This window comes from Brachycentrus maculatus, unplaced genomic scaffold (assembly GCF_059751285.1).
Source record: "Brachycentrus maculatus isolate JH-2025_06_01 unplaced genomic scaffold, ASM5975128v1 h1tg000129l, whole genome shotgun sequence".
Taxonomy (NCBI): Eukaryota; Metazoa; Arthropoda; class Insecta; order Trichoptera; family Brachycentridae; genus Brachycentrus; species Brachycentrus maculatus.
The window spans coordinates 1069385-1081926 of record NW_028280882.1 but is presented as its reverse complement, the minus strand read 5'-3'; the positions used below and the strand labels follow the sequence as shown (position 1 = coordinate 1081926).

At 31.7% G+C, this 12542-nt stretch overlaps 2 protein-coding genes across 3 annotated transcripts in view; one reads left to right on the top strand and one right to left on the bottom strand.

Moving 5' to 3' along the window:
• Positions 1–4021, bottom strand: part of LOC148309351 (uncharacterized) — a 94182-nt gene extending 90161 nt beyond the window's left edge. Inside the window, exon 1 of one of the 2 annotated variants that reach the window (XM_088260214.1) lies at positions 3686–4021. In XM_088260214.1, coding sequence (XP_088116340.1) covers positions 3686–3811 — 126 coding nt within the window. In that variant the 5' untranslated portion in view covers positions 3812–4021. The remainder of the gene's footprint in view (positions 1–3685) is intronic. The other variant, XM_088260213.1, reaches the window with a different exon arrangement.
• A 627-nt stretch (positions 4022–4648) lies between these two features.
• Positions 4649–9113, top strand: LOC148309350 (nudC domain-containing protein 3). The gene is made up of 4 exons (XM_088260238.1): positions 4649–4770; positions 4886–5448; positions 6712–6909; positions 7770–9113. The coding sequence occupies exons 1-4, from the start codon at positions 4664–4666 to the stop codon at positions 8033–8035; spliced, it is 1134 nt and encodes a 377-aa protein (XP_088116364.1). The 5' UTR covers positions 4649–4663; the 3' UTR covers positions 8036–9113.
• The last annotated feature ends 3429 nt before the right edge of the window (positions 9114–12542 follow it).

The following is a 12542-nucleotide window of genomic DNA, read 5'->3' as shown; positions in this document are numbered from 1 at the left end:
AGTTCAAACATAAAATACAATGTATTCAAAATAAATATCAAGCCACTTATTTAACTTTTTACTGTGCAACAGATCTTTATAGGTAAAAACCTGAATATTTTTTCTCCATTTGAAAAATATTTAGCATATTTAAAAAAATAATTAAACAATACCTTTTCTTCAAAATGCAAAAATAACACTTTCTGCCCTGTAGCGGGTAAATATTAAGTTAAAAATATGCCGCTTTTGCTGGGATATAGTACATTTTCTGGGCATTACGAAAACATGCACAACTCAAAATTGACGTTTTTTGATTTATGACGTTCTTGAAAGGAGTGAGCGATATATTTTTTAATTTTCTCTCATTATCATTTTCATATCATAATCCATACCTGTATAAGCGCCCTTGAGGCAGTTTTTTTTACGAAAATAGCGCTATATAAATCATCCAAGATTATTATTATTATTATTATTATTAATAAATTTGTTTACCGTTCTTTCCTCACTCATTCGTTCTACATGTCCAAACCATCTCAACACACCTTTCTTAATTTTATCGATAATGCTTATCTCAGCTTTGCATTCCTTCCTTATTTCACTATTCGTACATCTATCATACATCGTTTTGTCGCACATTCTTCTGAGAGATCGCATTTCGACTGCATTCAGTCTACTTTCATCTTTCTTTTGCCAACTCCATGTTTCACTTCCATACATTAAATTTATGAGGCGAATGTTAGCGGGAAAAGAAGCAGAGGAAGACCGAGAAAAACATGGCACGATCAGGTATGCCAAATACTTGAAAGTGGTCAGGTTAGGAGTCGTAACAATCGGCAGGTATGTATGAGGAGATGCATGAACGTGGAAGAGGCGAAGAATGTTTGCAAGGACAGAGTGGTGTGGCGCTCTATTCTCTCTGCCTACCCCTGCGGGGAAGCGGCGTGATGGTTAGTTAGTTAGTTAGTTTTTATTATTAATATTATGTAAGTGAAGTAAATTAGGAAATTGCGGAGCGTATAGCGCATTACGGACGATATAATGGTAGAAATACTAAGATGATACCATCAACAATCGGCTATAAAGTTTACTAAACTCCACACAGACTCGAGCACAGGAATGCATTCAATACACAAATAAATACAAAGCATTATGTAACAAGGCAACAATGTGTCAAGAATAAGGAATATCTACAGGAAATCTTCATACTTGAATGCGATTTTAAGTCGGATAACCGACCGCACCTCTACTCTTCAACAAACTTTCTAGAAACGGTAAAGATCTTAGAATTGATCTTCAGGCAGTATTTGTTGAGGCCTTACTCGCAAAAACAGAATTCAATCACCGGCCGACCACCTGAGATGGATATTTTAGTTTTTTTAGAAATATGGAAAATATATTATTATATATTTTTTAATTCCTCACATATTTCAATAACTCTTCTTTTCAAAAGTATTGAATTATATCCAAGAAAAACTTATTTTTTCAATGCAAAAACGGTATTTTAAGAATTACGTAAAATGTTGCCTGGATGTACAGAAAATTAAGTTGCGAATTAACGAATACTGGGCCTTAAGGATGAACTCGCAAATAAAAAATTCCAACGTTACCAGATGCGAGTGGAGCCAGACGTGTGTCCCGCACACATTAAAAAAAATATATACATATTGGAATTTTTTTTAAGAATATGCATACATTGAAAAAAAACCTTTTTTAACTCTTTACCTTTCAATAGCTCTTCCTTTTAAAAAACCACATACATATGTATTTCGAAGGTAAACTTATTTTTCAATACAAAAACGGTGTTTTAAGCAACAACATACAACAATTACGTTAAAAATACAAGAAAAAAGATGTTTAAGTATATTCTTAATTTTAAAAATGCATATCCATTTCAAAACAGGGTCGATTCTTCTACAATTCGATGCAGAATAAAAAAAGCCCACACATTCGCCGTTCGCCAAATCTTTTTTGAAAAAGTACGAAGTGTTGTGTAGAAATAGTAAAACTAGTAAATTTTGAAAGGGAACATTATATTTTATTTCTTGATAAAATAGGTAGGTACCTACTTAATTGTTGAAATGTTGCCAGATTGATTACTTATTATTTCAATCGATAATCTGAAATCAAGCTGAATACGTGCAATGCGGAAAGCCGCAAAATGTATCGATACGTGAACATTGCAAAAAAAAACATGCAATTTTGATTATGGAATGCAGTCACCAGCCGAGGTCAGTTGCTGTTGGTGTGGTCGCGGTAGAGTGCAGCATTTCCATACACAGATCGGTGTCACTAAATCAGTACCAACAGTCAAAAGAGAGACACTTAAAAGAAAGCTACCAATTATTATCAAACCTGTATCCAATGTCTTAACGCAACGTCCGACAAACTTACAAAGTGCCCGCCGCATACATTTTCTACACTTCCGAGTCCTAGATCGCGAGCGCGACCAAAAAATTCAAATTAAAAATCCAGTTTTATGGTACGAAGTAAAAGTATGCAACCATTTACGTACAGTTCATTCAGGGTGTAAGATTCTCTTTGCGTCGGCGCATGGCAGTCACATTTTAGTAGCATGCATGAATACGATTTGGGGACCATCAAAAGGCGACCCCGATTTCTTCACAATGTATGAAGCGGACAGGTGAGGCTGGCAAGGAGACCGGAAATGACGCGGTGCGGACAGTAACCCAAATAGCGGCAAGTTCCGAATTCTAAATTCAAAATACGGACAAGTACCTGCGTAGGTACTTCTTAAAAACGAAAAAGAATGCGCAACAGTGCGTAAAGAGGAAAATTCGGTAAACAAAAAATATATAAAACGATTTAAAAGTAACAAAAAAATGTTATTGTCACAGTAAAGTTATATTTGATTGAGAAAATAATCACTTCAAAAGATTAACCTTATTATAATATTTTACATAAATTATTTTTTGATTATTTTTTAATAATTCTCGTGATTTTTATTTGCATTATTTGATATCGTGCATTTTTATAACTACATAATTTACAAGTTCATCTTTCACAAAAAGTGTCTAGGAAGATTATCTGTAAAAACATTAGGTGTGTACTTTATGTACACGATTTAACCTCATAAAAAGTACCTACTACAATTATGAAAAAGTGAGATGACTATAATATGTTAAAATAATATTCTTGATATTCTATCCTCTTTGCATACCCCCGAAGGCACGAAAATTGAGAAAGGAGACATATTTTATAATAGCCTGCGAGATTATAGAGATTGATGATCACCAACGACCAGCACCAATCAGGTTTATGAATACAGAATAAAATGATACAGTGAAAAAATCAAATGAATGATGTCACATTTTCATGCCATTCAGACACTACTTCATAAATCAACAATTTTGCAAATATCGTAATTTTAAAATCAAGGAAGGAATAAAAAAATCTTTTGTCACAGTACGTTGTACGTAAATACACACCTGTAACTTAAATCGGAAATTATGTTTTGCGATATTTAATCATAATTATCAGGTATTCTTTTGTAAACGGTAACCGCGGATTCTTGAAAGAGCCAAGTTTTTCTTTAAAAAGATTGAAAAACATTCAAACAAACCATATTGATTTTTTAAAGTAGTGCTATTTTGAAAGTAGTAGAACTTGGGATTTGTTTCGAAATTTTTACTGCAGTTAAATTGAAACGTTACAATATAAATGGAGGACAAATTAATAAATAAATTACCTGAATACTTGTTCTCCTCACTTCGATGTATAACCAGTTGTCGGTTGAAAAGGCTATTGCCATTAAAGCAACCGCAACGATGGCAGTTATTGTGGCTAAAGACAAAGTTACAGCGGAACAAGGCATCTTGAAACTTTGAACAATGTATTAAATATAAATAACACAGAATTTTTATACAGTGGTCCCTCACAATCACAGCACGGGAATTATAAAAATACCAGTGTGACAGCACTTTTAAAACATTTTAGCACACACGACAAAACAACCTGCACGACGATCCGGCAAAACCAAACTCACCTCTCGATGCGGCCCGCGACTCGTATGAACCGCGTTTCACAAGAAAAGTAAACTTTCCAATTTAGCGGCAACTTTCAGTGTTGCAATATAGAAATAAAACATAGGGGGAAATTAATATAATTGAACAACGGAACGTGCACTACGTGTACCTACCCTTTAGTTAAAAAGTTTTGTCAAACCATGTAGTTCTTCAAGTTAGAGTTATAAATTATCATTAGAATACTTTAGAACGCGAGTGATATAATTATTAAGACTATACGATTGTACGATTGACCCAGCCATTGTTTATTACTATGATAAAAAAAGTAGTTTATCTTTTAAATAAACGTCAAGCTTTATAAATGGTTTAGGTTATAAAAGAAAACGTTACATTTCAGATTTAAAAGTATCGTTCATATTATCTTTATTCCGAAATTTAAGTGTGTGTTTATTTTTAAATATATTCTTTTAAACATGAAAAAAAATGATCAACATATTTTCTCAGATTATAATAACAATAAAAACGTAATTCATTATTTTACCTACTTTGCATTACACATTATCCACATAAATGGTGATACCTAGAAAGGGTAATAAACTACCTACCCCACTTTTATTTGGGCAAATACTGAAATTAATCAGGAAAATATATTTTGTGAACAATTTTTGACGTTTGATACAAATGTCACTCTATGTTTGAAAATGGCCGAATTTGCTAGTAATAGTGACGATGTTTTGATGAATATTTTGTTAGAAAATAAAACAATAGTAGGATTTTTGTTCTCAGTATTTGGTTTTCTGTCTAGAAGGTAAGCGCATTGCTGTGTTTATGTTTTTTAGATAGCTGAATAGGCGTTTATATCGAAATCTTGATCTTTTAAAATTAAGAGTAGTTTTTTTTACACATAATTTCTTGTTTTTCAGAACCGATTTTTACCATATACGAGATGAATCTGTTCCCGATAGTGTAGGGTTTCCTCCTGGTGTAGCTGAAGAGTTAGTAGTCAGAGTTCTTCGAAAATGTAATACTTTAAATAGGGATAACAATTATGAGGTTAACGAGCCAGAAATTTGCCATGATCTTATTAATGAAAATGAATGCGTTCCTCCCCCTGTTGCTGTAGAAGTTGAAATCGAGGCTTCTGAATACGAGAATTCCGATGAAACTCAAGAAAATGAAGATAACCAAGCTAACAACGAGAGAATACAGAATAACGCATTGAACCTGCAAATCCATAATTCTACACAAGTTGCGTCAACATCTAACCAAGATTTTGATATTACCGATGCTCGCTTCGAATCATTGACCGTCTCAGATCCTGCTAATGAAATAGAAAATAAACACAATGAAAGATTGAATGAGCAACCCTCAACAGATAATATTGCAAAGGAACCATGTAATAACACACATTTTCAGGCAAATTTTGAAACTTACAATGGTGCTCAAAGAGATCTTTACAGTTGGTCGCAGACAATTGGAGAATTGGGTAATGTTTTCATGTTATTTATGGAAATAGTAAATGTTTAATATATTTTCTTATGTGCACCCGATCATGTTATCCACCTCCGTAGTATTGTGGTTAGCACATGTGGGTGCCATACTGGAGACCCGGGGTTCAATTCCCAGAGAGAATAAAAAAGAAAAAAAAAATCACTTTAGCATTTATTTAATATTACTCTAGACTGGTACCTGAAGCGCAGGACTGATTTTCTTGCGTTCACATAAAACAATTTAATAAACGTTGCGTCAATTTGATGCAGTGCCCTATGCACCATTGGGTGCGGATAAGTGTATGTAGAAGTAGTAGTGGCCCCTGGTCTTCATAGAGAGAAGATTGATAAGAGATTATTGAAGTGATTGACATTTGAAATCTTTGATTGATGGAAAATTATGTGAATTTTGATTGAAGGCAATCTTTATCTCTGGTGTTTTCCATGTTTTGTCTACGGCGGCAATATAGCTGTGAAACTATGTCTGTTTTAATGAAAATCAAAACTTTCTTCAAATCTTACAATTAATATATTGAATATTGTGATCGTCTTGTAAAATATAGAGAACACAAACCCTACTCATGATTTATTTTTATAAAATGATACCTGGTGCCGTTTACAGCAGATGTGTCACTCCGGAACATGGTTTTATTCTATTACTAATTGGATAATATTTAAAATTTTGAGCTATGGAATTACAAGATATGGTGCATCAAACTAATGTTCCAAGATCATATCGCTCACTCCTTTCAAGAACGTCATAAATCAAAAAAGTTGATTTTTCAGGAGAACGTTTTTAAAGTTTAAAAATATAACACAATGTATTAAAAATAAATATCAAGCCACTTATTTAACTTTTTATTGTGCAACAGATCTTTTTGGGTAAAACCTGAAGGTTTTTTCTCCATTTGCAAAATATTTAATTTATTTAAAAAAATAATTAAACACTTCCTTTTCTTCAAAATGCAAAACAACACTTTCTGCCCTGTAGCGGGTAAATATTAAGTTAAAAATATGCCGCTTTTGCTGGGATATAGTACATTTTCGGGGCATTCCTTAAACGTGCACAACTGAAAATTGACGATTTTTGATTTATGACGTTCTTGAAAGGAGTGAGCGATATGTAAAGTGAAACTGTCTATAATAATAATAACAATCATTAGTTGTGGTGATGGAACCCAACGATCGATCCTCATTGTATTGGAATTTTTAATTTTTTACATTTATGTTACTGCTAATATCGCCTTTATTCTTTTCAGATGTAACGATCAAGCTACCACCAGAAATAAAGTCATCCAAGCAGTTAAATTTAGAAACAACATCAGATGCGATCATTTTAAAGTTTAGGAATATGCAGAATGAATGGAATATTTCAATAAATGATAAATTCACAAATAAAACAAAACCGGCAGAGACTATATGGACCATGAGCGAAGGGAAACTTAGAATACATCTTGGTTAGTGTTTGGAGCATTAATATATACCTAATTTAATTGTTTATTTATTTGGTATAAATAAATAAATTTATTTATTTTTATATTTAAATCATGTAGAATGCCATGATGATTTAAATATAAAAATAAAACACTTCGGCTGGTGGAATCATTGGCCCATGTTTTTTTCAAGACGAAGCCAGCCAAAATTTTATAGTCAGTGGAAAGCGCAGGGTGTTTTTTTACAGGTATACAAATTCAAATTTCCCGTAGTAAATCGATGGTGGCACCCGAAGTGTAGCATGTTGCGAAATCTTGTTGAAACCACAGCTCTGTCACATCAATGCCATTCAACTGAGGTACGAAGAAGTCAATAACCATGGTTCTGTAGCGCTCTCTATTGACTGTAACATTCTTGCTGGCTTTAGCTTTAAAAAAATATGGGCCAATGATTCCACCTGCTCATAAAACACACCGAACAGTGACTTTTAATGGATGTAAGGGTGTCTCTACAAAGGCTTCTGGGTTTTCTCCACTCTAAATTTGACAATGCTGCTTATTACATCTTATTACAGCTGCCTCATCGGTGAACAAAATTTTGCGTGGAAAAAGGATCAACTGAATATTGTTTTCGGCCCATTCACCAAACCTACGACGCGCATAATGGTTGAATAACCATTATGCTATTCATTTTGAAATGGCAAAACGTACTGACCACAAATTAACTGTCAAATTTATGTATTTCTGTCAAATCAAAGATCAAAATCTACTGTATTTCTATAGACTATCAATTTTCTGACTCATTCTTTGTGTGGCTGATTTTTATTTTGTGCAAATAATCTACCGTGGCCTAAATATTAAAAAAATATGTAAATAATTTACAGAAAAGCAAAAAGAAATTTGGTGGAATTCTCTTCTACAAAGCGAAGAAAAAATTGATACGTCGAAAATAGATTGTTCCCGACCATTGGATGAGCTTCCGGAAGATCACATTGCTAAGGTGAGAGAACTGCAGTGGAATCAGATGCAGAAGCTGGCCGGGAAACCCACTTCGGATGAACTCAAGAAACAAGATATTCTCAAGAAGGCTTGGAACATGCCGGGTTCACCTTTTGCAAATACTCCATACGATCCCAATGTTTTTAACTAGCAATTTACAACATTTTGGCAAAAATGAAATGCATTTCAAACACATATATCTTATCTTTGCATGAATACAAATACGGCATTTGACATACTCTACATATAACAGAAATATTTTTAATTCTCATATTCACAAAAAAAGCATTCTTTTACATTGGAGAAATTTGCTTATCAAAACAGCATCATAGTGAGTTGGTGATATCCATCATAAAGAGTATTCATGTTTTTGGAATGTGTTGTTAAAACTAGTGTTAAAAAGGTTTTACAGATCTACGAATACGATTTTTATAAATTTACAAAACAACACCAGTACCGATTTTTTATATCGATCTTATATTTTTTAATGTTAAAAAAAATCAGCAAAAATAACCTATTATTTATAAATATTTTTAATATGTAAATACTTGATTTTTGAAAAAGTAATGTTTGGCCAATATATATGTGTTTATAAAGAAATATACAAATAAACATACTTGCCACATAAATATTTATTATGTATCCGTAGATAACAGGCATAGGTTCCTTGCATACATTTGTATTAGGCTGAGAATTTATTGTTTTGAAAAAGCTATTTAACTCTGATTTGGAGTCAAATTCTCATAAAATACTACTAAGGTGTTTGGAATTTTGGAATTTGGAATGTATTTATTGGAGCATTTTTTTGAAACAGGACTTTGCAATGACTTTTACTAATTTTTTAATTAAAGTTTTACTTAGTAAACACCACTATTTCTTAAAATCTACTGTGACACGTGTTTCCATGCATTCCGCATCATTTTCAAACACCATATATAAAACTAATTCAAAATTTAAAGTTGGGTCCTTGGGACGGTGAAGGTTGAAAAGGGGGTAGGAGCTGTTACATACAGTGTTTGAAAATGATGCGGAATGCATCGAAACACGTGTCACAGTAAATTTTAAGAAATAGTGGTATTTACTAAGTAAAACTTTATTTTAAAATGGATAGATTTTACCACAAAGTGACTGCCGAATCAATTAATGGATTTTATTGAATCTGAAAATAATAATTTTTTGATAAAATACATATGAAAAAAAACTTTAAATAAATGGGTTAGTAAAAAAAATCTTATTTTTAATTATTAAAATTTTAAGAATATAATATATAATAATATAATAATAATAAAACCCTTATCCGCACCCCAATGGTGCATAGGGCACTGCGTCATATAAACGCAGTGTTGTCTTGATCGTTTACACATGAAGGAAAGGTGATCAGCCCTCCGCTATAATATATGCATACCCGTAAATCATATTTCATCACAACAGATTTAAAAAAAATAAGATAAGATATGTAGGGAAAGATATCATTATTTCTGTCACACTTCCTGTTATGTTAAAAAAAAAACTAAGAATACAGTGGAACCTCTCACAACGAGCTAAAACATAATTAAAAAGTTGTTCCTTTAACGAGCGATGATTCGCATAATGAGTTACAGAGAAAGGGCAAGTCCCTTTTTATTAAAGAGCTTTTGGAAAGAACATAGTCAAGAGCTGACCACCGGAGAGCTTGTGGAGTTGCATCATGTTTCACAGCAAGAAATTATGGAGGTGAGTTTGTTAATTGAGGAGGAGGAAATAGCCGAGCAACAATCTTCTACAACATTTTTAGTGTGTTCAAATACTTGTTCACAAAATCTGGATTATCTCCAATTGCAGTAGTTATTTTCATCTTCATCTTTGACATCTCATCAAAGAGGTAGATGAAAAGATGACGTGTGTATTCAAATACTTGTTCACAAAATCTGGATTATCTCCAATTACAGTAGTTATTTTCATCTTCATCTTTGACATCTCATCAAAGAGGTAGATGAAAAGATGACGTGTGTAAAGTGATCACTTAAATCGGCCTATGACGGTCGTCAGCCCAGTAAATGCCCAGACTTCCATATTCATCTTCATTTTTGATGAGATGTCGCAAAATAATATCTAAAAAAATAATACACAATCTTCTAGCTCAAAAAAAGAAATGCTGAAAGCATGAGAAACTGTTGCATCATACATTAAGAAGCATCACCCTTACAAGGAGGTGGCTATTCGTGCTACAAATGTATTCAATGATAATGGTGTGACACATATTGCTCACTCCTTTCAACGTCATATATAAAAAAAATCGTCAAATTTCAGTTGGGCATGTTTTCGGAATGTCCAGAAAATGTACTTTATCACAGAAAAAGTGGCATATTTTTAACATAATATTTACCCGCTACAGGGCAGAAAGTGTTGTTTTTGCATTTTGAAGAAAATGTATTGTTGAATAATTTTTTTAATGCACTAAATATTTTTTAGATGGAGAAAAAACATACAGGTTTTACCTAAAAAGATCTGTTGCACAGTAAAAAGTTCAATAAGTGGCTTGATATTTATTTTTAATACATTTCATTATAATTTTGAACTTTAAAAACGATCTCCTGAAAAATCAAATATTATGATATTGTTGAATCATAATATTTGATTTTTCAGGAGATCCTATGGATAAAAATGGTATGATATATGACGTTGTTGAAAGGAGTGAGCGATATTGCCAAATTTTGAAGTGTTGGCAAAAACAAATGTGTTTAGACAGTTTTCTAGCTAAAAAGAATTAATTATTTGTCACAAATTCATATTTTTATTTAGGTTTTTTTTCAATCTTTAGATTGAAAATTTATTGTTGCACTCCTTAATAATTAACCAGTAATTTAATTTGAATAAACATTAATACAAAAAAAATTGAGTATTCTTTCGGCATGGAACGCATTATCGTATTTTACATTGATTTCTATGGGAAAAAATGTTTCGCTTAATGAGTAAGATGCTGGAACGAATTAAACTATAAGAGGTTCCACTGTATTTTCTTACGAGAAACTCGCTAGTAACCTTCGATTTGTCATCTCAAATTAGACAAGAAGCATTGATCCAGAGCCGGTGACGAAACTTGAAATAAAAGAAAGTCCAATAACAATATTATGTACTTTATTTAATTTGTGCATATTTCTTATAATAATAACAACATGAAGTACCTGATAATTTAATGAGTAAAATGTTTATTATTCTTTTTAAGATACACGTTACAGTTTATTGTAAGTCTTCACTAATCCACCATTACAATAGTTTAATTGAATTTTTGCAAAAAGCTTTTTATAATACTGGTCAAAGCTATAATATGGACTGGTGTGTAAAGATGTGATATTGTTAATTAAATGCTTACAATTTTTATGTATAAAATATTATTGTATTTTTGGGAGAAAAAATAAAAATCAATAAACACTTTTTAAATGTCGAGGATACATTTTTTTAAACAAGTTTTTTAAAATAAATTATTGACTACACAAATAAAATGAATTGCCAAAATAGTATTGTAAGCCTTTGTACGCGTACATCACATTCCTTTTTATTGAGATTTTTTTACTGTATATTGAGATTATTTACTTTTCACGTTTATGAATAATACGTATCGCTAATTTTGTTAAATGAAACAATATACTAATTACAAATGGGACATATAGTTTATCAAATTAAGTTTTGATTAAATATAGTTCATGAAAAATATACTCTGAAGTGTAGACACGTTACATCTAGAATGGAGAAACGCGGAAACCACAAAATGGATAAAAATTAAAAAGAAAATAATTATTGGCACATACCACTCCGATGAGTGAAATTTTTAAGTATTAATTCGCACCATACATTATTGTAGAACAGTTTGCAAAATTACTACAAGTCTACATCGTCCAGCAATGATCGAGTCAAATGGAAATATTCTTTGTAAAACACTAAATAAAAAGACTCATACAAATCATTGAAAATACACAATACACTAATTCAAGGAGAGATCAAGGAAACGTTATTGACATGCTATCTACTATATATTACGTACTAACATGAATTTGAATTGTTTCAATGGAGGGATAATATGACTAATTATCACTTAGATTTACATATCAACCATTACACGTGGTAAAGAGCAATACCGGTGACAGTGTACAGACTAAATGTATATTCCTGTATCAACTAACTGTTCTAACACTACTAGTCGTATTAGGTGTCAATTTATCCATGGTAAAAATATTATGACAAATTTAGTGTAAAAATGCTTTTGTAATAATTATACATTTCAGATTATAATATAGTAATTTAATTAACAGAGTATTTGCCACTAACATTAGTAAAAGTAGACTGACTTTCTTTTCGCAAAAATAAGTAAATATTTTTTAAATAAAAATAATCTCTAGCAAATTTTTCCCGAAACATAATTACGATAACTCGGAAAATTGAATGATGTCGAATACAAATTGAAACTTACTATGATGAAGAAAAATCACACAAAAAAGGACATAAATTGCCGTACTATGAAAAAAAATATACCATTTTTAATTTAAGTCTGACTTAGTAAATACCATAATTTTCAAACACCGTTTGAAACATGTGTCACAATAGATTTTAAGAAATAGTGGTATGTACTATGTAAGACTTAAATTAAAAATGGATAGATTTCACCAAAAGGGACTGCCGAA